This window comes from Stegostoma tigrinum, chromosome 16, assembly GCF_030684315.1.
Source record: "Stegostoma tigrinum isolate sSteTig4 chromosome 16, sSteTig4.hap1, whole genome shotgun sequence".
In the NCBI taxonomy this organism is placed as follows: Eukaryota; Metazoa; Chordata; class Chondrichthyes; order Orectolobiformes; family Stegostomatidae; genus Stegostoma; species Stegostoma tigrinum.
Window position 1 is genome coordinate 14880087 of NC_081369.1, and position 25013 is coordinate 14905099.

The 25013-nt window shown below is 42.1% G+C and overlaps 1 protein-coding gene across 2 annotated transcripts in view; it reads right to left on the reverse strand.

The window, feature by feature from the left end:
• Nucleotides 1-582: 582 nt before the first annotated feature.
• Nucleotides 583-25013, reverse strand: part of ano10b (anoctamin 10b) — a 32462-nt gene continuing 8031 nt past the window's right edge. For both annotated transcript variants that reach the window (XM_048546860.2, XM_048546861.2), the window contains exons 5-13: nucleotides 22491-22610; nucleotides 20465-21031; nucleotides 15732-15787; nucleotides 14465-14539; nucleotides 13451-13624; nucleotides 10134-10325; nucleotides 8003-8140; nucleotides 4101-4217; nucleotides 583-1979 (exon numbers count right to left, since the gene is read on the reverse strand). In XM_048546860.2, the coding sequence (XP_048402817.1) occupies nucleotides 1851-1979; nucleotides 4101-4217; nucleotides 8003-8140; nucleotides 10134-10325; nucleotides 13451-13624; nucleotides 14465-14539; nucleotides 15732-15787; nucleotides 20465-21031; nucleotides 22491-22610 (1568 nt within the window). In that variant the 3' untranslated portion in view covers nucleotides 583-1850. The remainder of the gene's footprint in view (nucleotides 1980-4100; nucleotides 4218-8002; nucleotides 8141-10133; nucleotides 10326-13450; nucleotides 13625-14464; nucleotides 14540-15731; nucleotides 15788-20464; nucleotides 21032-22490; nucleotides 22611-25013) is intronic.

Here is a 25013-nt window from a genome sequence, read left to right on the forward strand (position 1 = left end):
TATTGAGAATAACCCCTTCGATGGATTTACATGACGAAAGCTGCACAGCAGTTCAGGCAGTATCAGAGGAGCAGGAAAGTCAATGTTTCAGGATTACGCCCTTCATCAGGATATAAACCCGAAAGGTCGACTTTTCTGCTCCTTTGATGCTGCCGGACCTGCTGTGCTCCTTCAGCCCACACTGTACCGACTCTGACTCCAGCATCTGCAGTTCTTGCTATCTCTGAGGGTTTCAATTATCACACTGGAAACCTCAAAAGAGGTTTCTCAGAAAGGAAGAGGATGGGCTTGAACAGCTTTTCTGTCTCTCCTTATTTCTCAGTGGTATGCACTCCAATGGAGCTCTAAGCAATACCAAATATAAAGCTATAATCCAGGCATGTGATTTCTAGTAAATAAATCCAAGCAAATTGCTTAAGCTATGTGACTTTCAAGAAGTATCTTTGAAATAAATATCCCAGTGTCCTTATAGGACCCTATTCTAAAAACAATAGTCTATGTATTTCCTGAGCCTTTTCAAATAGGCCATATGTCAGAAATGTTAACAATAGAATAAAATCACATGAAATTCCCTGAGAAAATAATGGACTTTACTTTGTGTTTTGTTTTTGATGAAATACTGTACATGAGAACATTCATCTCCACTCCATATATACACAATAATAGTATTGCAAAAATAATAAATAAATGACCCGTGCGTTACATGCATCAAACATTTTAAAAGGGGCACAACCTTCTTTATTCGAAGTTGAATCCCCTGCAATGTCATATTTATCAGGCATCAATTTTGTAAAGTTAGTATCCACTTTCCATGGTTTGCAGAGGACATGTTAGAAAGAATAGATTAGAATCCTTAAACCACTGAGTCTGAATGATCTACATTTCCAAAAAGTAACATCCAATGGGTATGTGTGGGAAAGTCAGTTTTAACGTCAAGAGATAGACTGTGGCCAATAGCACTAATTTTTGCTGACATGAAGTTGTCCATTTCTGTGTATCTCAGCTTGAAGCAATGATAATATACCAGGGACTAATAAATGGTCAGAGAGCCATGCAGCTAGGAACCTGAACCACAATCAGATTGTTACATCGTAAGGTTACAGCCAGCTTGTCGCAGTATGAGGCCTGCAACTATCACTCAATTTCACAGGGTAAGTAACCCAACCATCAATCAGTGAGTCCCAGGCAAAGATATTATGATCAGTCAGGGTCATAATGAAAGGTCTTACAACTGTCTGATAGGACCAACTGTGGATAAGAGGGCTGGGCAGTATGCTAAACTATCACTGACTAGACCATTCAACTTCCACAATGCTACACTTCCATGAAAAACTTGCTGTTTTAATGTTTCATCTCATAGCCATGCAGAGAAGCACTCAAAATAGAAAGGCAATAGGAACAAAATCTCACTAGGTAGGATGGTATTTGTGCCAACTATCTGGAAATAATGAGGACTTTGTGCTAATCTTTTAAATAAACAGGATCTTATTTGTAAAAGAAAAACCAATTTTCCTGCCACCCTCTCTGTCCAGACCATTGATGTGTGTTGCCCCTGGCTGTGATGATTTATATTTGTGAAAGGTAGTTGCTCTAATCAAGAGACAAAGCCGAAAATACAAGTGCAAGCTCATGGTTTCTGCTGTGAAGAGTGCAGTTTATCAGTGACCGGTTTACATATATATTTGTGCAGTTAGAGGGGATCCACTAAATAACAAAGGAGCTGCGGGATTATCCACAAAGCAAATATAAGTTCCCTGCAAATAAATGATGGAGGGACAGAGATAGTTTCTGAACTGGGGTTACTCCATGTTTAGAGAACTGTATTTCTCTTGCACATCATAACAGAATGGTTACAGTAAGTTCAGCTGCTTGTTGCTTATATACAGTGAGCTGTCTGCAGAATTGAACTCTGTGGCTCCTTCAGAAAGCATTTCTTTCTCTGCCATTCCTCTGCCGCGATCTTTATCTGCTTCAGCCAGCTAAAACAGAGGCAAAATAGCAGTTACATCCCAAGGCTGATGGAAAAATGAGCACCTTTTGTCTGCCAAGAATATTCTCTATTCAACCACTGGTGGTTTTAGTGTTGGGGCCCCCGAGCTGTTTGGCCGGAGTTGACTGCTCCCTACAAGATACATTTTCTGTGGGTGGTGGATGGGTTTAGTGAAGATTAGCCCCATGTGGCTAGTTAACCATGGTCAGGCTTGAACTGCTCAAGGTATTAAAAAGAGGTAGGGTGCCCACTTGCCCACAGGGTACAAGGTCTAATGAGGCTCTTAAGTGGCCAGCTTCTGCCCTCTTACAGTCCTTGGTCTGCCCTCACTACCATCATGTGCTGGGCAGCAGAGGACAGGCAGAAATGGAAAGGCTTGCTTTACATCTGTGTTAGTGGAAAGGTGGGAGGCCTGGCTAGGACACCTTTCAGAGAGTGCCTTGTGTTTGCTTTGGCAAAAAGCCCTTTGATCAGAAACAAAAACAGAAATTGCTGGAGAAACTCAGCAGGTCTGGCACCCACGTGGACAGAAAGCAGAGTTGATGTTTCGGGTCCAGTGGCCATCCGTCAGAACAAACCCCTTCAAGCCTATCCCTGCCTTATGCCTCATTGCCCAGTATCAGAGGCCTGCTCCCTCACAATCCCCACCTCCATGGGGTGCCCAATTCCTTCACAGACAAAAACGCTCAGCGCCTATCCATCCCTGGCATCCATGGTACCTCTTTACACGGTAGCCCACAGTCCCAGCAACTGCCTCTAAAGGGTCTAGTGTTGCTGGGTCTACAAAAACTCTTCAGGTTGTACCATCCTTCTACTGAGGGGGAGGTCAATGTCCCACCCTCAGTTTGTTAAAGCCGTCCCTCACATTTTATCTTTTTGAGGCAGCCTTTGTTAAAGTCAATGAGTTCTGACCAACATTTCCCCTTAGGTGGGACAGATAACTCCACATAAACAGTTAAAAACTGTTTCTGGAATTCTTTCCTGAGAACCTCCCATCCCCAATTCACTCTTCCTCCTATAAGATGCTTGTCGAAAGGTACATATTTGACAAAATCCTATCTTTACTTTCTGCCTTTTTGGCTTGGCATCAATATTTGATTGACTACACTCTTAGGGTGACCTCATGAGCTTTACTGCATTAGAAGTGCTACAAAAGAACGAGAGGTCAACCGTTATGACTGAGGATGGTTTATTCACTCAGAGTTGTCAACCTTTGGAATTCTCCACTCAAAAACCTGGGGATGCCCATGATTACGCATATTCATAGCAGCACACAGAAAAGAGCAGGCACACACTATTCAGCCCATTAATTCCACCCTGCATTCAATAAGATGATGACTGATGGTTTATTTTGGAAAAGACAGCATTCAAAGCAGGGTGAGAGATTTCCAGGTTCCAAGGGACTTAGGGTATATCAGGGTAAACAATAGAAGCTAAATTGCCCCACAGTGTTCAGGGGTGTGTGCGTTATAGGGGGGATGGGTCCGAGTGGGATGCTTCAAGGGGCGGTGTGGGCTTGTTGGGCCGAAGGGCCTGTTTCCAGAATCTAATCTAATCCGTGATTTTATTGAGCCGTGGAGCAGGCCCAAAGGCTGCCGTGGCTCCGTCCAGCTTCGAATTCATAGGGTCTTACATAAATGCAAGTTGTTGTTGTATGATGAAAAATCTGTTTGTAAATTACACATGGATCACAGAGAAGTCTGAGCTGGAAATCACTCCACAACAGCTGGCAGGAGTTGTACTTGTTTTGGGGAGACATGTTTATCTACCTTCGAGCTCAGTGTACAATTTGATCTGAAGCATCAATGTGGAGACTGCAGTAACTGGTGACAGGACCATCCGTTAACACAGGGTTGGGAGGCTACAATCAAATTCTGTGGTTCTGATTTGCTTCTGGGTTTCTCACAGATTACATTGCACAGAAACAGGCAATTCAGCCCATGCTAGCATGATCATTCTACAAATGAGCATCCTCTGACTCTATTTGTCTATGGTCCTCAGTGCTGTGGAACACCTTAAGAAATAGTTTTCTCCACTGTGTACTCTATCAATGCGAGTTGTTAGAAGTGATGCTTTAATTCTTTGATACTTTAGATAATTCATACTTTACCTTGTGCTTGAGGGCTTGGAGTGACTGATATTCAACTCTCTCAATCCTCAGCTTCACCCACTGAGGAATGTCAGGAATAATGAAAGCTAAAATGATCTTTATGGTCAACAAGGCATGCTGAAACACAGAAATAATGGAAGAACCTGAGAGCTGTGGAAGAATTCTTGAGTTACTTAAACAGGCAGCAAGAAAAAAACTGGTCTATGTTTCAAGTGTATAACACAGCAATGTGCTCAACATGGGGATTTTTATTGAAGTGAAGCTTGAGATGTCACTCTAGAAGGCATATGTATCATGGGAGAAGTCACATGACTATGGTAGCATCAGAGAGATTTTTGCCTGTGATTGCACACCAAACCAAACATCCCCATCTTTACACAAAGAAAAAGAATAACAATCACTATCATGTACATTTTAATTTACCCAAGCTGGCAACTATATACACTGTTGTTCTCATGCCTTATTGGTTCATTACTTCCATTGGTCACTGCATACGCATATGTCTGAGCGATACTGTGTTCCCAGGGAGTGTAATTCCTGTGATATTTGTTGGTGTGGTGTTCGGTGTTCCTCTATTTCAGTTGGTTGGGTTGCTGTGAATTCCTGGCTGATGTGCATTCTCCCTGGGCAGTGTGTTCACCTCTTTCTGATCAGCTCTCTGCATGTGAAGAACCACTTCTGCAGCTCTCATTCCCAAAGTAACTAAACTACATCTCACCTATCAACATGACTGAACCAAACTGGTGTACAATGATTTATCAGACTCTTCAGTCACTATCTCTCCTGTGGCCATCTGTATCTGTTTGTTCTGTTTCTTGGTAGCCATGCTGGACATTCCTCATGATGTCTTTTACAAGATTTGCATCCTGCTCTTTGTCTATGATTATTTTGCCCAGTGTGCCTGGAGGTTCTGTTGGAATAATGCAGGACCTGGTCTATTCAACCATGAATATGTTCCATGTATTGATTCACAACCTCAGCACTGCTGCTTAAATCATTCACTATCTGAAGTGGATGCTTGTCTTCTCTCAATAGGCATAATTTTGCTTTTGGATCCCTTATTCCTAATATAATCCTGTCTTTAATTAGCTCCTCACTTAATGACAAAAATTCAGAGGTTTCTGCAAGCTGAGTTTATGAGGTGGCATATTGATCAATTGATTTTTTTTCATTTTGTTCCCTGGTTGCAATTGCACCGTTTATACATAATGTTAACTTAGGCCTCAATGCAGAATTTCTAAGCTTTTAAAATTTTTGCCATATTCTTTATGTTCTTCCAAGAGAATTAGGGTGGAATACCTTTTGAAACAGCCTCTTCCCAGCAGTGACAGAAATGTAGCAACCTGCACTTGTTCTGGTTTGCTAAACAAACTAGGCAGACTAGAAGGAACATTCGTACATGACTGCATTTCAGTCCAAGCAATCTACGTGGTTGGATATCGAGAATGAACCTACTGCAATCGGCAAACAGATTCATAACACCTATCAGAAAGATCAATGGTCCTGCTGTCAATTTCCAGCTTTTTCTGTTTCTACAGCGAGTTTATTGAGTGCGGAACAGATAACCTTTATGCTTATCAAAGGACTTCAGCTGCAAAAATAGCTGGAGGGATATGGGCTTTTTATCCAAATTATGTGTGCCTGACCTTTTTGTGATCACAAGATAGCTAACCTCCTGGTCCCTCCTGACAGCATGTGTTTGTCTCCAGATATTGGAGATTTGGTGTTCTTTTCATTGGTCAAAAGGACTTCGAAGTTTACGTCAAGGCATAGTCATATTCAGAACATAGAATGTATAATAACTAACTACAACTCTGTGTGTGTGTGTGTGTGTGTGTGTGTGTGTGTGTGTGTGTGTGTGTGTGTGTGTGTGTGTGTGTTAGGAGGAACAGCTATGGAGAAAATACATCGACCAAGGATTCTGAGGCGTATACAATGAATGAAAGGAATGGGAATACTGTTATTTCTCTCCATGGATCTAAATTTCACTCCATCCCAAATGAACGGTTAAAAGTTTCTTCGTTTTCCAAATGCAAGGGTCCTGTGCAAGAGAAATGTGAGTTGTCTACTTCCTATTCATTATAAGGATGAGCAGAACATCCAAAATTGCTCAGAATTTGGCATGTGCTGACATGTTATTGGCAGCTGAGAGGCTTTAGGTGTGCCTGAAATGTCAAATGGAGGCTGCTACCTTATTGGGAACAGAGTGTGGGATGTTTTACTCTGTGCCCTGCTGTGATATGATCACATGGAATATACCTGGCCTTATAATGAGTGTCCAACATGGAAGAGTGTTCACATCCTCCAACACTAGTCTCTCAACTCAATGTAAATAGTAGAGAATAAATGGTAAAACAATACAGATTATCATGGTAGGTATGGATGTGAGATGTAGGCATTATTAGTCAGCTTCTTAATATCAGAGAGGCAAACAATTCCAAAACTGTGAAGTCAGTCTTAAACCGGGTCTTACTGCAAGGACAGACTATCTTCAGGCTTCCTGGTGTTTCAGCACTCTGACTGTCCAACTTGTCACAGAGCGGAAGGGAGAGAGAAGACCCTATTATGTCTCTTAGCCATGTCTGGGTGCTTGCTATTGCATGCTGTCTCTGCTGATATAGAATTGTGTCCAGCCCCTTTACTTTGCACCACACTGAGGATGGGAAATGGGTCTTCGGGAGCTCACACTTAGCTCTCAGGATCAGCAGAACACGGGGTCCTTAGCTTTCACTTTGTCAACATACAACTGCTTGGTTTTTTTTGGTATGACTTGCCCCAGTAAAATTCCAAAAGGCTTGACTCTAGAAGTTTGTGAGTATATTCTTTTCACATTTTATTAACGGTAAGGACATCAAAGGCATATGGTCCATTCCCAGACTCTGGTTCTTTAAAGAGTTTGACGATCTCATTTGTTTTCTATTACCAAGATTGTTACACACCCAGAAGGTAATCAAACCGAGTCAACAAGCCACTTGTTACAGAACCCACTCATTACAGACGTTCATTCTGCTCTTATCAATGAAGTCAGAATTGGTGGGTTCCAAAAAGAGCGAGTGGTCTGCTCTACCAGATGACTCCCCAGGTGGTAAGGACAAACATCTCCGCAGTATTGTTGGTATTGTGAAAGACATGTGTTAGAGTGAAAGAAAGAATAGATGTATGTAGTACCTAAAACTGCATGTGCCCTGGATGGATTCCTGGATTGGTGCCGAACATTTTCAATTCCAATGAGTATCGGTGAATGAGACACTGTTCATAATGTAGGCCAAAAATATCAGGATCTTTAAGCATCTGTTGGCATCCTGTTAAAGTGACTTGGCTCAGGAAGCCCTGCCTGCTTTGGTCACCTGCTCTGTCCCACACCCTGTGCCATTGCTATGGTTGGCAGATCCTTACTGCTGCCTGGCTGAGCTCCTTGTCATTGCAGATAGTGACCCTGCCTTACCGTACCTGCCAGCCTCAGGATTTTAGCCTTCAGATACCTGAGGATGGACGCAAAGGGAAACTTTTCAATTCAGTTTGGAGGGCTGTCCTTCAAGTGTAGGTATTTCCCTTTGGAAAATTTATCTGAATTTTTTTTACTCTGAAGTAATTTACTTTTAAATGTTACGGTTACATCAGTCACTGTATTGTGGGCAAATCACGTTTATACCCATGCACCCACTATAGGCATTGGAGACTGGATGCCATCGTTGAAATCCCTTTAAATGCCAATTGTTGAACCAATTCGGATATTGGAATGATATTTTTGAAAATACATTCCAATTTGTACTCTATCACATTCAAAATCATTATACTCCTCTCCTTGCTGTAACTGATGTTGTGTTCAGCCTGTACCTAATGTGATTCATCATTGTATCTTGCAAGACAGAGAAGAATAAACGCTAAGGACATTCACTTACCTCAATGCCAACTGTCCAGATCAACGCATTCTTGGATGTTATATTATTTTCTGCACAATACTCTTCTACTTGAGGGGAAATGCTAATTAGAAAACAGTTGGTGATGACTGACAAGAATCCTATCATCTCAAATGCAGTCTGTGAAACAGAGCAGATAATGAGAGAGACATGGCATTGTTAATTTAAAAAAATGTTGATGCAAGTTTTGGATGTGCCATCCACAAACTATGAAGCAAGGACATGCTCCTCGGTTTTTTAAAACATAATGGGAAAACTTTAGAAATAAACACAATGATATTACCTTGCTGTTCAGTGTCTTTTATCATCTGGCTGTCAATTACTTGGATAGACTGCTTTAACCAAGCTTAAATATTACCACTAACAGAGAGATGAATTTAATTCCTAACTTGCAGCTGCAGCACTGAAACACTGGAGACTGAAAGCCAGTTGGAGAGAAATGACTTGTTTGGAAACAGACTGGAACCCCCACTTGAGCTCATTTGAAAGCATTCCACTCCACTGTCCTAATGTAGCCAAAGAAATGCCTCTGATATCAATTTTACATATGACCAAGGAACAACAGTAGGCCACTCAACCTCTCAAAACTGTTCTGCTTTTCAATCAGATCATGGCTGATAGGATTTAACTTCAACTCTACATTCCTGCATATCCCCAATTAATCTTTCATCCCCTTGGTCGTCAGGAATCAGTCTACCTCTGCCTTAAAAATATTTAAAGATTCTGCGTTCACTGCCTTTTGAGGAAGCGAGTTCCAAAGATTCACAGCCCTCTGAGAGAAAAGCTGTTTCTTCAACTCCATTTAAATGGGCATTCGCTAGTATGTAAACTGTGACCCCTAGTTCTAGATTATCCCACAAGTGGAAGCATCATTTCCGTGACCACCTGGTCAAGTGCCCTCAGGATCTTTTCAATAAAGTCACCTCTAACGCTTCTACACTCCAGATGGTACAGGCCAAGTCAGTCCAGCTCTGCTACAGAAGACAATCAATGCATTCCTGCTAATAGCCTAATTTTTTAACAGATACTTTAACATACTTCTGTAAATATGGTGACCAGTACTACACAAAGTACTCCAGCCGCAGTCTCACCAATGGCCTGTTTAACTACAGTGAAATAGCTCCACAGGGGCTAGTCTCCTGCCATTAAATCACTCTTTATTTTCACATGGAGATTCCTTGACTCTGATCCAGCTCCCTCAGGGCCAGCTCTCAGTGAACAGGATGCCTGGCACTCTTGTTCTTATGGGCTCCCTGACTGGACAGGATTAACAGCCCCAATCAGGGAACTCATATTCTATTAGGTCCATCTAGCTGAGCTCATTACAATCACAGTATAAAGTATACCTATTCTTACATTTAATATTCTCCTCGCAATTGAACATACCCTCAAGAAGCCCTCCTCCCACTCACTATTTTCTAAGGATGTATAGAAGAAGAAAAGGCCAGAAACTGACCTGTTTATACAGCACCATGTTCATGCTTGCCTCGAATCTTTAGAAGCGGATTTACCCCATGCTGTTTATGATGTAAATCATGTGTTCATTCTACCAATTGCGTGTTGACTCCTTATTGGTGGGCAAGCTTGAAAAGCATCCAACCAAATAGGAAGGAGTCAGCAAGGGCTAACTAGTGATCTGCTACATTTCTGTCTTCAGGTATTTGCCTTCACCCAGCGAGAGCACTCAGACGTTTGTGGCTTCAAGCCCCTCCCCAGAGTTTTGAGCACAGAATCTAGACTGAAATTTCAGATGAGACCACAGGTGTGTTTTAATCTAATCATGGTAGAGTTCAGATGACCCCAATCATTCTTTGCAAGCTGAGGGACATGACTGAATTTTAGGTGAGACATCAAACCCCTGCCTTCTCAGACAGATGTAGAAGATCACAAGATACTATTTGAGTGAAAACAATGTTATCAACCCTGCCTGCTGTCCTGGACCAAATATTTATCATGAGCAAACATTACCATGAAACACATTATTAGGTAGAACTTTGTCTTTTCATATCTTTTGTAGGAAATGGGATAATGTTTGTAATAAAAACAGCAGCTTCTCAATAAAAGCCCTCTCCAAAGCAAGCGTAGAGAGAGTCCAATCAATGCACTTTCTCACCTGCCATGCCCCTATGTTTGCTGCTGGTGTGATGAAAGGTTTTCTAAAGAGATGACGGAGCTTCATCGCATCCGTTCGGACTTCTGTGATGTTGTTCACCACAATCAGTATGGCCGTCAAAGGGTGAATGCAGGAGAACAGGCTGACGTAACCGAACTGAACAAAAAGCTCCATGTACTCATCAAACATCCCCTGGACAGACAAAAACAAAGGTGATAGAAGTGCAAGTATTGGAGTAACAGGTTAGTCACAGACTGGGCACACACTCACCCTCGGTGCGGTAAACTGTGCTGGATCACATTTGGACTGCGATGTAGAAGTTGGGCTGCTCCAAAGAAGGGAAACCCACTGATCGTCCATTTGATTTTGAGTTTTCCTGCTTATCTCTCAACAATAAAATGGTGGCCTTGGAGAATTCAATGAGCCAGACCTAGCTCTTGTGAAGAACGAACTGATCCTTCCTCCTCAGCCCCACCCTTCCTTCTCAAATTCTTTCATATAATGTTCATTGCTGATACAGTCCATTTGAAGATATTCTTGGCCATGCTGAGTTGCACCACCAATAAAATTATAACCATCCTCACTCATGTAGTAGAGTTCAGATTGCTCCTGTCATTCCTTATAAAACCATTCTACTAAGATGATTCCCAGACGATATAATCTTTGGATAAATAGCATAAGGCACAGAGTCTATCAAATCAAAAGGTTAGTCAAAGAGTCAGAAAAAGATATGGGTCACCATCAAGGAACCATTTCTAAAATTAATGACCTTTGCCGCACATTTGGGAAACAAAACACATTGCTTTTCCTGTCCCTGTGCAATGATAAGGTTCATTTCCACACAGCGCTACATTTGCCCAACCTGACTGAGAACAGATAAAACAACCCAGGCTAGAGCTGACTGAATTTGTCTAACAGGCTGCAACTATTTCCATCCACTCAGTTCATAAATCATTAAAAGAGAAATTCAGCATTTTTTTGAAAACTAGATCAATCCCAAAACTTGTCAAGACCTCCTTGTAAAAGAGAAGTTAGAGGATAATTGTCTGTGTGTCTATTAAAATATGCAATGATACCAAATGACTGCATTTTAATTTCATATCAGCACTGGGGAAGGTGGATTGGACTTTTTTGGAATTTGTTATTACTGAAAAAAGAGACAGACTAACAAAGCTTTTTTTTTATCTTGCCAAACAATCAGTACCCTGCTTCCTATAGGTGCTTTGTAATTGGTTGTTCCCCGTGAAATTTGGTATTCCAGCATCTGTCCTGATGCGATGACTTCAAGATGAAAACCTTTAGCAGCAAGTTTGTTTTATTTTCAGCAATTGTCAAGTTCTGCCCTTTCAGGTGAAGATTGTTATTCTGAACCTCCCCAGTATACAATCAATTGCACAGTTCTTAAGATCTTACAGTGAATCAGGTAGATCTTCATCTCATGTGACAACATAAAACAGATGATAGTGAGTGAAGGCCTGTTTTCAAATAAAGTCATAGAGAGCATGGAAAAAGTCCCTTCAGTCCAACTCATCCATGCCCACCAAGTTTCCCAAAGTAAACTAGTCCCATTTGCCTGCATTTGGCCCATATCAAACTTTGTCCCCTGAAGCAAACTGTCCCTCTCACCTAGCAGAGCCTTGTATCTGGTGTTGGCATTCCTGATGCACCCCTGCCCCTGGTCTGGAAAGATCAGGTTAAACCTGATGCGGAGTGTTGTCTCCATAAGCAACTTTGCTGAACCTGTCCCTTTAGTTGCATGAGGGGTGCTGCTATAATCAAGCAGGAGCCAGGATAGTTTGGTACCTAGTGAAGCTGTAGGCTGTTTGGTTAAGCCTGCCTTCAAAGTTTGGGCTGCTCTTTCTGCCAGACCACTGGACGATGGATGGTATGCAGCTGACCTTATATGTCAAATACCATTCAACTTTCAAATTGCCTGCTGGCAAATGATGGCCCGTTATCTGTGTACGATACTTCCAGGAGTCCATCTGTTGCAAAAGTTGTGCGTTGTTTTTTCTATTGTTGTCACCATGTTCTTCCAGTTTTTTGTCCTGTTGATTTATGTCGAAGCATGGGTACTATGGATCTCATTCTCCTGTCTCCCATTTCCCTCACCAAGTTGTCAGGTCCTGTTTTCTCCAGTGCACCAGAGTCTAACAATCCCAAAACTACCAGACTCTAATCTTTTCTTACCATTGCAGAAACTCTGCTTCTTGCTATTACTGGGCTCTAGGCCCTTGGCATCCCTATCCTTTTCAGAGTGCCAAGTTCGATCCCAAATCCTAGGACGCTCTCTGAGAGCTTGCAGAACCTCAGATCACATAACACTCACTGCCATACCTTCAGAGACCAGGATTCCAATCTCAGTGATAGCAAGACAGCTGCCTCAGTATTTCTGGAACCTCCTCATTCCATTTTCCCAAACTCTGGGATCCTCCCTCTCCTGATTCCAACTACCTCACCATTCCCAGCACTCCCAGAACAAAAGTTGCCTTTTCCAGTGCACCCAGATCTCAAAAGGTGACTAAAATACTGAACAGCCAGCATCGCTGATTGATGCTGCTTGGCATCCATCATCTTCTAAAATCTCCAGCTGATGGTAAGAAATGGTATGCAGGTTCTGCCTGTACCTTATTCAACATATCCAGAGGAAAATAAAGACAGAGACCTCAGTGAAAATCAAACAAAACCAACTCCCAAGAGTTTTGGCAGGACCCAAAGCTGTCACCTTCCTATAAAGCAACAGTGCCCTCGTGTGGAGGAAATAATATCCAGCAAGAAGCAAGATCCAGTCGGGGAAGTGAGCAGATGTTAAATTCCACCAGATACAAGAAGAACATCCTCAGGCAACATTCACTCACTGTGTTTTAGCTTGAATGTCATAGAAACCAGGATCATACAACACCCAGGAGAAAACCTTTGGTCACAATAAACAGTGTATAATCCACCATATTTCAAATGTAAGGAGGGAATCACCCTTATACTATTATACTATTTCAACACTACCAAATATTCTACAACAGAATGAAACATCATGAGTACACCTCTTTTGCCCATTACATGCCAGGAACATGCATTTTTAAGAAAAAAAAATCAGATCTCTTGAATCTTTCTGCTTTGCAGTTTATGAACTGAAGAATCCCATTCATAGGTGAGACAAAACAAGTTGATATATATGTCTGTGTGTGTGTGTGTATATTATGTATATATATTCTTTCAAAAATACAAATCACTCAGAGGAGAGTATTCTGAATATTTTAATAGAACAGGAGGACTTTTTTTAAACAATAATTAGCAATGATTATTATGACACTACTTACAGGAAATGAAGGCATCTGTCCTTGTAATTTGATTTTGTCAATTTCTGGTGCATTTTCCATTGTCTTTTCCTTCAAACCTGCCCCTTTTCCTTTAAGGGTCTGGTAGAAATAGGGAACCAATGTCTCTATGAGTTGATTGATGATCTGAGTCAGAACGAGGAGTGATGCAAGTTTCTGGGATGCAAAGGATAGCAATGAGATTTGAAAACCGAAAGCTTTCTTTTAAGAAAATGACTGAAAATCAACCATTGTAGCTATTTGTAAAAGATGCCTCAGTCTGCTATTTTAGTGGGTACATTAACCTATTCCATAAATGGGGTTAAGTCCATGGTAATGTTTACTGAGCAGTTGGAATTTCTCCAGTGCCTGTCAAGCACTTATCTACAGAAATTAACATGAGATGGAGGTGTTGTTGGAAGAGTATAGGGGCACTTCAAGACTCAGTTCAGGGAGGAGTTCGATTGACAGTCTAATTATTTATATGGTCTTACCAGAGTTTGAGAATGACGGGATTTAGTTTTTACAAGCTGAACACTTCTCCTCCTCTAGAAATGTGAACAGGTCAGATGAAAATGTGCCCACATATGGGAAGCAGACATATATTATGCTGATCCTCTAAATGGGCAAAATCAATTCATATATTTGAGTTACAAGGAATAATAATTGCATTTTGATCACAGCGGTCCAGTTGACATTCAAACATTATTGGTGTGACCTATTGGAGTCTAGGAGAGATCCAACGCTGCTATCTGCATAAATGTACCCATGTTTGTTATTAATTTTAACACCTACATGTGTCTTGGGGCTTCAGTGTACAGAGATTTATGAATCAAACTCTCTCACAAACTGAATAAAAATATCAATTGTGTCAGGTATTTATCAGTGGCATCATGAAGGTTGCCTGACTAGATCACAGCTGCCACTCACTGTTTGTATCAGCTTGTATTAAATCCTGTTAAAAAGAAATGCAGCCATAGATGCTTTATATCTGGACGCAGGTTTAAAACTGCTTACCTTTCTGAGGAGCTCTAGGTCCTGGAGATAGAGTGAGATGTAAAACAGCGCAGCAAAACAATTGACAAAGCGAAACTAGAAATGAAATGTGAAATTAATCATTGTTTGTAGATTTAAAATGTTGTGATTGCTATAATTAGCTATTAGCTGAGTACGAAGGAAGTCTCAAATGTGAAACTCTTCAGGAGTTGCCATAAAGGATTTTTCTGTAAAAATAGTCCTAACTGATCCGTTCATTGTGTGCAGACAATGAACACTTACGTGCCAGTGAAGTGAGTGAAATAGCACCAAACGGGATGCAATTGTCGCATGATGAGGATGGATTTGATAATGAAATGGTGATGTATGTCATGATGCAACAATGACATCAGCAGTTACATGTAAGAGACAGGGAAGAAAAGATGGTTCAGTTTGCATTAAGAGGAGGGTTGAAGCAAACATGTAGGTGTTACACATCCTATGATTTCAGGAGAAGGTGCAGTGGAGGTGAGGGGGTGTGTTGGGAATGAAGGAGGAGTAGAAATGATGTCCCGGAGGGAACAATCCCTGTAGAATGCTGACAAGAGAGGGAAGGGGAATGCGTGTTTGGTGGTAACATCCTGCTGGTGGTGGTGGAAATGGCGGCTAATGATCCTTTGGATGTGAATGCTGGCGGGATGGTGGTGGTGTGGGAGAGAAGAGAGGAGGTGAGGGCCGAAATGCAGGGGATGGGGTGAACACAGCTGAGGCCCTGTCAAACATGGTGGTGGAGAATCCTCAGCCAAGGAAGAAAGTGAATATTTCAGATAGCCCTTTGTAGAAGCCAGCATCATCAGAACAGATGTGACGGAGGTAGGGAAACTGGGAGAATGGAATAGAGTCTTTCGAGGAACAGAGTATGAGAATGTCCAGGTAACTGTCGGGGACAGTGGGCTTGGGATGGCTGATTAACCAGTCTGCCATGCAAGACCTTGTCAAAAACTTTGTTGAAGTCCATGTAGACCACAGTGATTGCACTACCCTAGCTATCTCCATGAAAAATAATCAGTTAAACTAATTGGATATGATTGCCCACTTTCAAAGCCAGGCTGACTGTCCTTGATTGATCCTTGCCTCAAATTTCAAAGGAAAGACAAAGGAGAGTTCCACTACCTCACAACACTGTCGTGCCCAACTGTTTGCAAAGTGCATCAGTTCGAATGATGGCATGTTGTGACTTGGAGCTGAGAGAGTATTCACCTTAAAACGATGGCAAATTTGAAAATGCAGCAAGTGCTTTTGTACTTACCACCAACACTTTGATTGTCAAATGGTTTTGAAAGGATGATTCTAAACGATGATTTTCTGCAATAAAATTTCAACAAATTTTAGAAATAATTTCAGTTGTCTCTCTCATTGCTCTTTGCCATATTATTGTTTCTTGGGTTCTGTTTTTCACTGATACCTCTCCCCTATCCCACATTTAACCACTCATATGTCTATTGTTACCCTAAGCCTTTGGGTCTCTTGTGGTGCAGTAGCAGTATCCCTATCTCTGTGCCAGGAGGCTGAGTGTAAATCCCACTTGATCCAGATGTGTGTAATAACATCTCCGAATTGTTTGATTAGATAAGAGTTTAGGTTTTTGTGGCATAACGCTGGTATCTGTTTGAAGTGGAAAGCCTGGATTCAAGTCCCACCTTCTCCACAGGTATGTCATACCTTTATTAACACCAAAAGATGAAACACTTGTGTAGCTATTTTTCTCTGCTATTTAAAATTAATTCACAGGATATGGACATTGATGGCTGGTCCAACATTTATTGCTCATCTCTAACTTCCTAGCAGCCAGCTGCCTTCTAAACCACTGCAGTACTTGGATTGTAGGTAGACCCACTGTCTGTTAGGTAATACCAGGATTTTTTACCCAGCAGCAGGGAAGGAATGATAATAAATCTCCACATCAGGGTGGTGAATGGCTTGGAGGGGAACTTGCGGATGGTGGCGTACCCGTGTATTGCACTTGTCATTCTGGATGTAAGTGGACGTAGGTTTGGAAGGTACTGTCTCAAGAGCATTAGTGAGTTACAGCAGTGCATACACCAGTGGGGAGGCAATGGCCTCGTGGTATTATTGCTGGATTGTTAACTCATAGAGCTAGATAATGTTCTGGGGACCCAGGTTCGAATCCCGCCAAGACAGTTGGCGGAATTTGAATTCAGGAAATATCTTCAACTAAGAGTCTAATGATGATTATGAATCCATTGCCAATTGTTGGAAAAACCCACCCGGTTCACTGATGTCCTTTAGGAAAGGAAACTGCCATCCTTAATATGCCTGACCTACATGTGACTCCAGACCCACAGCAATGTGGTTGACTCTTAACTGCCCTCTGGGCACTTAGGGATGGGCAATGAATGCTGCCTAGCCAGTGATGTCCTCATCTCATGAATGAATAAAGGAAATAAAACCTGTAGATGGTACACACTGCTGCTCCTGTGCGTAGATAGTGAAAGGAGTAAATGTTGGGTGTGATGCCAATTAATTGTCTCGGTTGGTATCAAGCTTCTTGAGAGTGTTGATCAAGCTGTATGCATCGAAGAAAGTGGAAAGTTTCCATCACACTCCTGTCTTGTGACTTATAAATGGTTGACAGGCTATTGGGAGACAGGATGTGAGTCACATATCACTGAATTCCTAGCCCCTAACCTGCTCTTGTGTTCACAATATTTATATCACAAAACCATAGAATCACTACAGCATGGGAGCAGGCCATTCGACCGATTAAATCCACACCGACCCTCTGAAGTGCATCTCACCAAGACCCATCATCCCCATCCTATCCCTACAGCCATGTATTTTCCAAGGGACATTTCACCTAGCCTGCACATCCCTGGACACTGTCGGGAACTTAGCATGGCCTATCCACCTAACCTGCACATCTTTAGCCTGTGGGAGGGAACCAGACCATCCGGAAGAAACGCACGCAGACACAGGGAGAATGTGCAAACTCCACACATTTAGTCGCCTGAGACTGGGATTGAACCCAGGTCCCTGGTGCTATGAGGCAGCAGTGCTAACCACTGAGCCACTGTCCCACTCATGGCTAGTTTTGTTCCGTTTCTGGTGAATGATAACTCTCAGGATATTAATAAGTGGGTGATTCAGCAATGATAATGTCAAGGGGCAGTGGTTAGATTCTTTCTTATTGAAGAAGTCATCACCTGGTACTTGTGTGGCATGAATGTTTCTTGCTACTTTTCAGACCATGCCTGGATTTTGTCCAGGCATTGCTGCATCCAGGAAAGGACTGTTTCAATATCTGAGGAGCTGCAAAATCGTGTTGAAAACTATGCACACAACAGTCAACATAACCACTTCTGTTCTTATGACGGGAGAAGATAATTGATTTAATAGTTGAAGATGGTTGAACCTAGGACAATACCCTGAGGAACCCCTGTAGAGATATACTGGGACTGAGATGACTGACCTCCAGTAACCACAACCATCTTCCATTATGCTCAGTAATACTCCTATCAATAGAACGGTTTTTCACTGATTCTCATTGACTCCAATTTTGCTTGGTGCCCTTGATGTGACAGTTAGATGAATGCTGCCTAGATGTCGAACACAGTCACTCTCACCTCACCTCTGGAATTCAATTCTTTCAAATGTGTCTGGACCAAGGCTGCAATAAGGTCATGTTTCTGGTGGAACTCAATCTGGGCATCCCTGAGCAACGTGTTGCTTTGCAAGTGCTTGACAATTCATTGTTGATGACCTCTTCCATCACATTGCTGATGATTAAAAGACTATTGGTCAGATTGGATATGTCCTGCATTTTGAAAAAATGCCTGGCTAATTGTGGCATCCAAACTGCACACAACAATATGTCATTTAGCAGATAATTTGTTCTACTAATGTTTGTTGAAGGATAATTGTTGGATGGGCCATAGGGAATCTATTTTTCCCAGTTCTTCTTCAAGACAGTGTTACAGATTCTCAAATGTTAACACTGCTGCCTCACAGCGCCAGGGACCCAGGCTCGATTCCACTCTTGGGCAACTGTCTGTGTGGAGTTTGCACATTCTCCCCATGTCTGCAAGGCTTTTGCCCAGGTGCTGTGCTTTCCTCCCACAATCCAAATATGTGCAGGTTGTTGGGGGTGGATTGGCCATGCTAAATCGCCCGTAGTATCCAGGGATGTGCAGACTAGGTGGATCAGCCATGGGAAATGCAGGGGTGGGTCTGGGTGGGATGCTTTTCGGAGGGTCTGTGTGAACTAGATTGTCCGAATGACCTGATTCTATACTATTGGGATTCTATGACTTTTTAGATCTGTTTGAGAGGTCAAAGATTTGCAAACACCCCTCAGATAATGCAGCCACCCCCAGTCTTAACCTCTTTTGGACAAAAGTTGCCAGTGCTCCTTGACAAATTTCAAGACTCTGAGGAGACATTGCTACCACGGAACTCCAGCTGACACCTACATAATATGGCCATTTGTCCACCCCACTGTGGCACTCCTTTACTGGCACAATTTGAGTTATATTAGTGTCCCTGAAACTCAGAAGGAAATTCACCAAGGAGATTGGCTGGCCAACAGAAGACAGCGAGTGGTAGTAGAAGGAAAATATTCTGCCTGGAAGTCAGTGGTGAGTGGGGTTCCACAGGGCTCTGTCCTTGGGCCTCTACTGTTTGTAATTTTTATTAATGACTTGGACAAGGGAATTGAAGGATGGGTCAGCAAGTTTGCAGACGACACAAAGGTCGGAGGTGTCGTTGACAGTGTAGAGGGCTGTTGTAGGCTGCAGCGGGACATTGACAGGATGCAGAGATGGGCTGAGAGGTGGCAGATGGAGTTCAACCTGGATAAATGCGAGGTGATGCATTTTGGAAGGTCGAATTTGAAAACTGAGTACAGGATTAAGGATAGGATTCTTGGCAGCGTGGAGGAACAGAGGGATCTTGGTGTGCAGATACATAGATCCCTTAAAATGGCCACCCAAGTGGACAGGGTTGTTAAGAAAGCATATGGTGTTTTGGCTTTCATTAACAGGGGGATTGAGTTTAAGAGTCGTGAGATCTTGTTGCAGCTCTATAAAACTTTGGTTAGACCGCACTTGGAATACTGCGTCCAGTTCTGGGCGCCCTATTATAGGAAAGATGTGGATGCTTTGGAGAGGGTTCAGAGGAGGTTTACCAGGATGCTGCCTGGACTGGAGGGCTTATCTTATGAAGAGAGGTTGACTGAGCTCGGTCTCTTTTCATTGGAGAAAAGGAGGAGGAGAGGGGACCTAATTGAGGTATACAAGATAATGAGAGGCATAGATAGAGTCGATAGCCAGAGACTATTTCCCAGGGCAGAAATGGCTAGCACGAGGGGTCATAGTTTTAAGCTGGTTGGTGGAAAGTATAGAGGGGATGTCAGAGGCAGGTTCTTTACGCAGAGAGTTGTGAGAGCATGGAATGCGTTGCCAGCAGCAGTTGTGGAAGCAAGGTCATTGGGGTCATTTAAGAGACTGCTGGACATGCATATGGTCACAGAAATTTGAGGGTGCATCCATGAGGATCAATGGTCGGCACAACATTGTGGGCTGAAGGGCCTGTTCTGTGCTGTACTGTTCTATGTTCTATGTTCTATAAGATAGTTCATAGAGACAGTGAACTGACGCATGATGCATCAGCGATTTGATATATTCCTAATCCAAAGATCTACTGCTTTCACCACTCATTCTCTCCTTCTTATAGTTAATGGGCAAGTGAAGAAACAAGAAAAAGTCACAATTTCTCGAATGGCCGTGTGGTTTTCTTTCTCCTGGGTTGCTCTCAGCAGTATCTGGGAGGTGACCTTTAATTCCTAAAAGGTTCAGCCCGGTTTTGAAGGATTGACAAACTAAGCTTGTGTATTGTAGCCACGGTACACTGTGACCGGCAATGCCTTACAACTTCCTGCTAAAATGGCTCAGCTGGACAATATTGCCACAGCCTGTGTGTACCTGAGGAATTGCTCCCTGCTGGCTGTTTTCAACTCGCACTTACCCCATTCAGTGAGTACTTCGGCAACAACTTTGTACAGACTGTTCATGCCAGTAACATAAAGAGTGTGAAGAATACTCGGTAGGTATAATGCGCAGGCCCAGCAGCCATCATTTTCACTGTGATAGGTCTTGACCCATGCCTCTGCCCTGAAGAAAATAAACATCCCAAACAGAGAGAGGCTCAGGAACAAACACAGAACTGGCACTGAAACACACCAAATTTTCACTTTGCGTTTCCATGCGGGATAGTAGGGCTGGTAGCGATGGGTGATCGGATTTGTTGCCATTGGGCCTTTATAACCCACACGGGGCTCCTCAAACTGGCTGTTCATCTGCATGGTGCCCCAGGTGTATGACAGAACGGAACTGTGGCGTTTCCACAACTCCATGACCACAGTCGACCAAATAATGTTGAAAAATGAAAAGAGGATGCACTTGTCAATTGTGTCCATTGATAGAACGACCACTGTGGTACCAAAGGCTGCAATTGGCATCAACGAGCAGGTAAAGAATTCAAGAAAACTGAAGTACATGGCAACAGAGCCACCGAAATATCTATAAATCAAGTCTGTAAAAGAAACATACACAAAAATGAGAGAATAGTCATACAGTGTGTTTTGCACTGCTATAAATACCATTGACCTGTTTCTTTTGTATCCTGGGTAATCCCAGGTAATAGAAAAATATGACAATTTTCTTCATCCAGGTTCTGGTACCCTCTCGTCCTCTCTACTTGTGGCTTTCCTTCTAATTTGTCATTCTTGCCTCCTCTGAAGAGGGCCTTGCTCTGACATTAGGCTAAGACCCAGACACAGTGAATGGGGAGGTCTGATTGACAAACAGGGTGCATTCTTGAGTTCTCATGTGACACATTTCCCGAATATTCCATAATAAAAGAAGATTTGCATTTGTATAGCACTTTTTGTGACCAGTAAATGTCTTAAAACACTTTAGGGCCAATTAAATACTTTGAAAGTGCAGTGTCAGGAAGCCCTTTTACGCATAGTGATCTCCCATAAACAGCAATGTGAAGCTGACCAGATAATCTGCTGTGTGATGTTGATTGACGAATAAATATTGATCAGGATATCAAGGACATTCTACAAAAATGGTGCCATGGGATCTTCTATCAGAGATGGCAAGAAAAGACCTTAGACTAATGAAACAACAGTGGAGCACACCCTCAGTACTGGACTGTTAGACTTGATTTTTGTGTTCAAACTTTGGAATGGACTTGAACCCAGAGGTTTGTGACACGGAGATGAGAGAGTCTTTCAACTGAGCCACACAAGAATATACACTCACTCCAATAATTTGCTAAAATCCCCTGATACATTAAATGTGGCTACATTGAAGAGCCCTGATGCATTGCATGATCAACGTGTAATTCCACTACCATGTCTCACTTTGCTTGGTGTAGGATCCTTGTCATATCCTTTAATGCAGCAACAAGATACTGAAAACATTTCCTTACCAAAGGTATAAGAATTCTATCATGTATTATGTGATTTAACTTGCTAGTTTTTTAAAAGAAAATTGTGAGTCGGTACATCTCTGATAAAAAAAACACAAACAAGAATAAGAATATTAAAGTAAAATAATCAAGTAACAAACAATTACAGAAAAGAAAGAGATTGTCATCACAACACTTACAGCCAAATGAGAATATTGTAAGCATCAAACTTGCATAAAGCGGAATAATAGTCAAAAACACAAAGTAAGGCAAAACCAATTAATGCCAGTGGATAAACTGAGATGGGTGGCATTAACGGTGAGACTAGACTAAGGATGACCGTAAAAAGCCATTTGGTTTGATAGTGATAAAGGGCAGTTCCAATTTCATGGCATTTGTATCTTAAACGTTTCAGACACAATATGTAGTGTTCTGAAGGAAGAAGCCAGCTCTGGGACAGACAAATAACTGTGCCTCAGGGAGTGTGAGGCATGGATGTATTGAACAGTGCTTTGGCAGCCCTGCCCCCTAAAGGATAGCTTATGAAGTCACCTTCAAAGTATGGTCTACTCACCAATGGGCTGTAAGCTCAAATTCCTATAAGAAAGCCAGCGAGTTCCCAGTTCACACAGAATTTGCTCATCGTGCAATGGATAGAATGCACGCAGAATCTTGCTTTTCTGTAGCCTGTTGACTGATGGCAAGAAACACGTGAATTGGCAATGTAGACATGGAACACAGCTGCCTCTTGCATTGGTCTCTCAAAGTTACAGGTTATACCCTCAGGTCCCTTATTATAAAGTGTTAAATCTCTTTCAAATTAACTGAAAGTCCACATTGAAAATGCAGTTGATTATGGAATGAATTTTCAGACTCCACTTTTTAAAATAGTCTGGGAAAATGGATAAAATTGTATTTATTTACTATCGAGAGAGGGTTAGGCATGTACTAATATGATATGGGAATTAAAGAACACATAGTCTTTGCTGATAATGTTTTATTTCTTGAAGAATAGTAAATGTTGGGTTTTGATAGAAGTTGAGAAGCCTTCATCATTAACAGGTACCAGCCTGCAAATCACAGAGTTTACTCAATTCTACTATCATACCATGTCATAGTGGGATTTGAACCCACAGTAAGGGTCACCTTATATGATATCAACAAGGCTGGTCTTTGGGTTGTACTGGAAATATCCTTCTTGGTTCAATACTGCAGAGGCCGGTACTCGATTGTACTGGCTTTTCCTCACCTCTTACGGCAATCTTTCATCACGCAGCCAAAAGCTTTAGCTAACTCCGCTTATATTCAACACAAACAGCCAAAGCCTTATTCAGTCATGCTGCTCCCATGTTAGTATTTTTGGTTTGCCTGATAGGGAGGAGAAGGGATTGATTTCCATCAAATCCAACTTTATTTAATCTATGATTCCATCAGCAGATCTTAGGCTGGTGTTCCACTTTCCTGTAATGGATCAAGAATCTACATTCACACCTATACCCATTATTTCATTTTCTTTCTACCCACCTTCAGCTATGGAGAAAATAAAATGGTTTTCTAGTGGTCCCTGAATAATAACCAGGCAGTTTTGTTTTTGAATCAACTCTTGCCATTCATTTTTTTTTAATATGTTCATCCACGGGATGAGGAAGTTGCTGCCTAGGTCAGCATTTATTGCCCATCCCCAATTGCCCAGAGGGTGGTTAAGAGTCAACCACATTGCTGTGGGTCTGGAGTCACATGTGGGCCAGACCAGATAAGGATGGCAGTTTCCTTCCCTAAAGGGAAAAACCCACCTAGTGAACCAGGTGGGTTTTTCCAAACAATTGGCAACGTATTCATGGTTATCATTAGATCTCAGATGTTTATTGAATTCAAACTGCACCATCTGCCCCCATGGCGGTATTCCAAACCAGGTCCCCAGGACATTACCTGGGTCTCCGGATTAACAGTTTAGTGATAATACCACTAGGCTATTGCCTCCCCATATAACAATGGTTATATCAGGAGCAAAATAACGAGGGCAAGCAAATCTCCGATAATCTACAGTTACATTGCAGATGTGATCTCAGTCTGGTTTCTGTAGAGTGTACCATTGCCAAGGCAGGTAAAAGTTACACCAACGGGTCTTCCTTACTGTAGTTTGAAGTGAAAGTCGGAGACAGTGGAGTACTGGCCATGTATGCTTGGACACATTTGCAGAGATGTTTCCCCAAGAGCCTAAATCTGAACAAAGGAGTATGCAAATGGAAGTATTTGCAAGATCACAAGATGATTGCAATGGGTAACATTGTATAAGTTGGTTAGTAACCAAAAGAATTAACTGTCATCTCAGCATAAGCTCATCCCAACAGGATATAAAGGATCGTTTCTGAGAGGAACTCACCAGTTATCCATGAGTCCCAACCAGTTTCTAGGTTGGTGTTATAGAGGCATAGAGTTTTACAGCATAGAAAGATGACTTCAACACAATCATCAATCATCTACCTATTCTAATCCCATTTTCTAACACTTGGCACTTAGCCTTGCATGCTATGGTATTTCAAGTGCTCATCTAAATAAATATAAAATGATTTGAGGGTTTCTGCCTGTACTGCCCTTTTAGGTGGTGAATTCCAGATACTCACAACTGTTTGACTGAAAGAAAAAAATTTTCAAATCCCCTCTGAACCTCCCTGTTTCTTACCTCAAAACTATGCCCCCTGTACTAAGGAGGAAGGTTTCTCCCTATCTACTCTTTCTATGTCCATCGGAACTTCGTATACCTCAGTAAAAACTCCTCTCACCTTCTCCACTTGAAGGAAAACAACTCCAGGCTATTAACAGTCCCTTCATAGCTGAAACACTCCAGCTGACATAACATCCTGATGAATAAGGTGTAGAGCTCGATGAACACGGGAGGCCAAGCAGCATCAGAGGAGCAGGATGGCTGACGTTTCGGGCCTAGGCCCTGCTTAAGATAGTTTCTGATAAATAAGGTTGTTGACTGGCTCACCGGTCACTCTAAGAATTCCTGTGCGTGTCAATGTTCGGAATTGCTAGAGGCATGGTTTTCAAACCATAATGCAATTAACAAACATATAGCATTGGACCCCATATG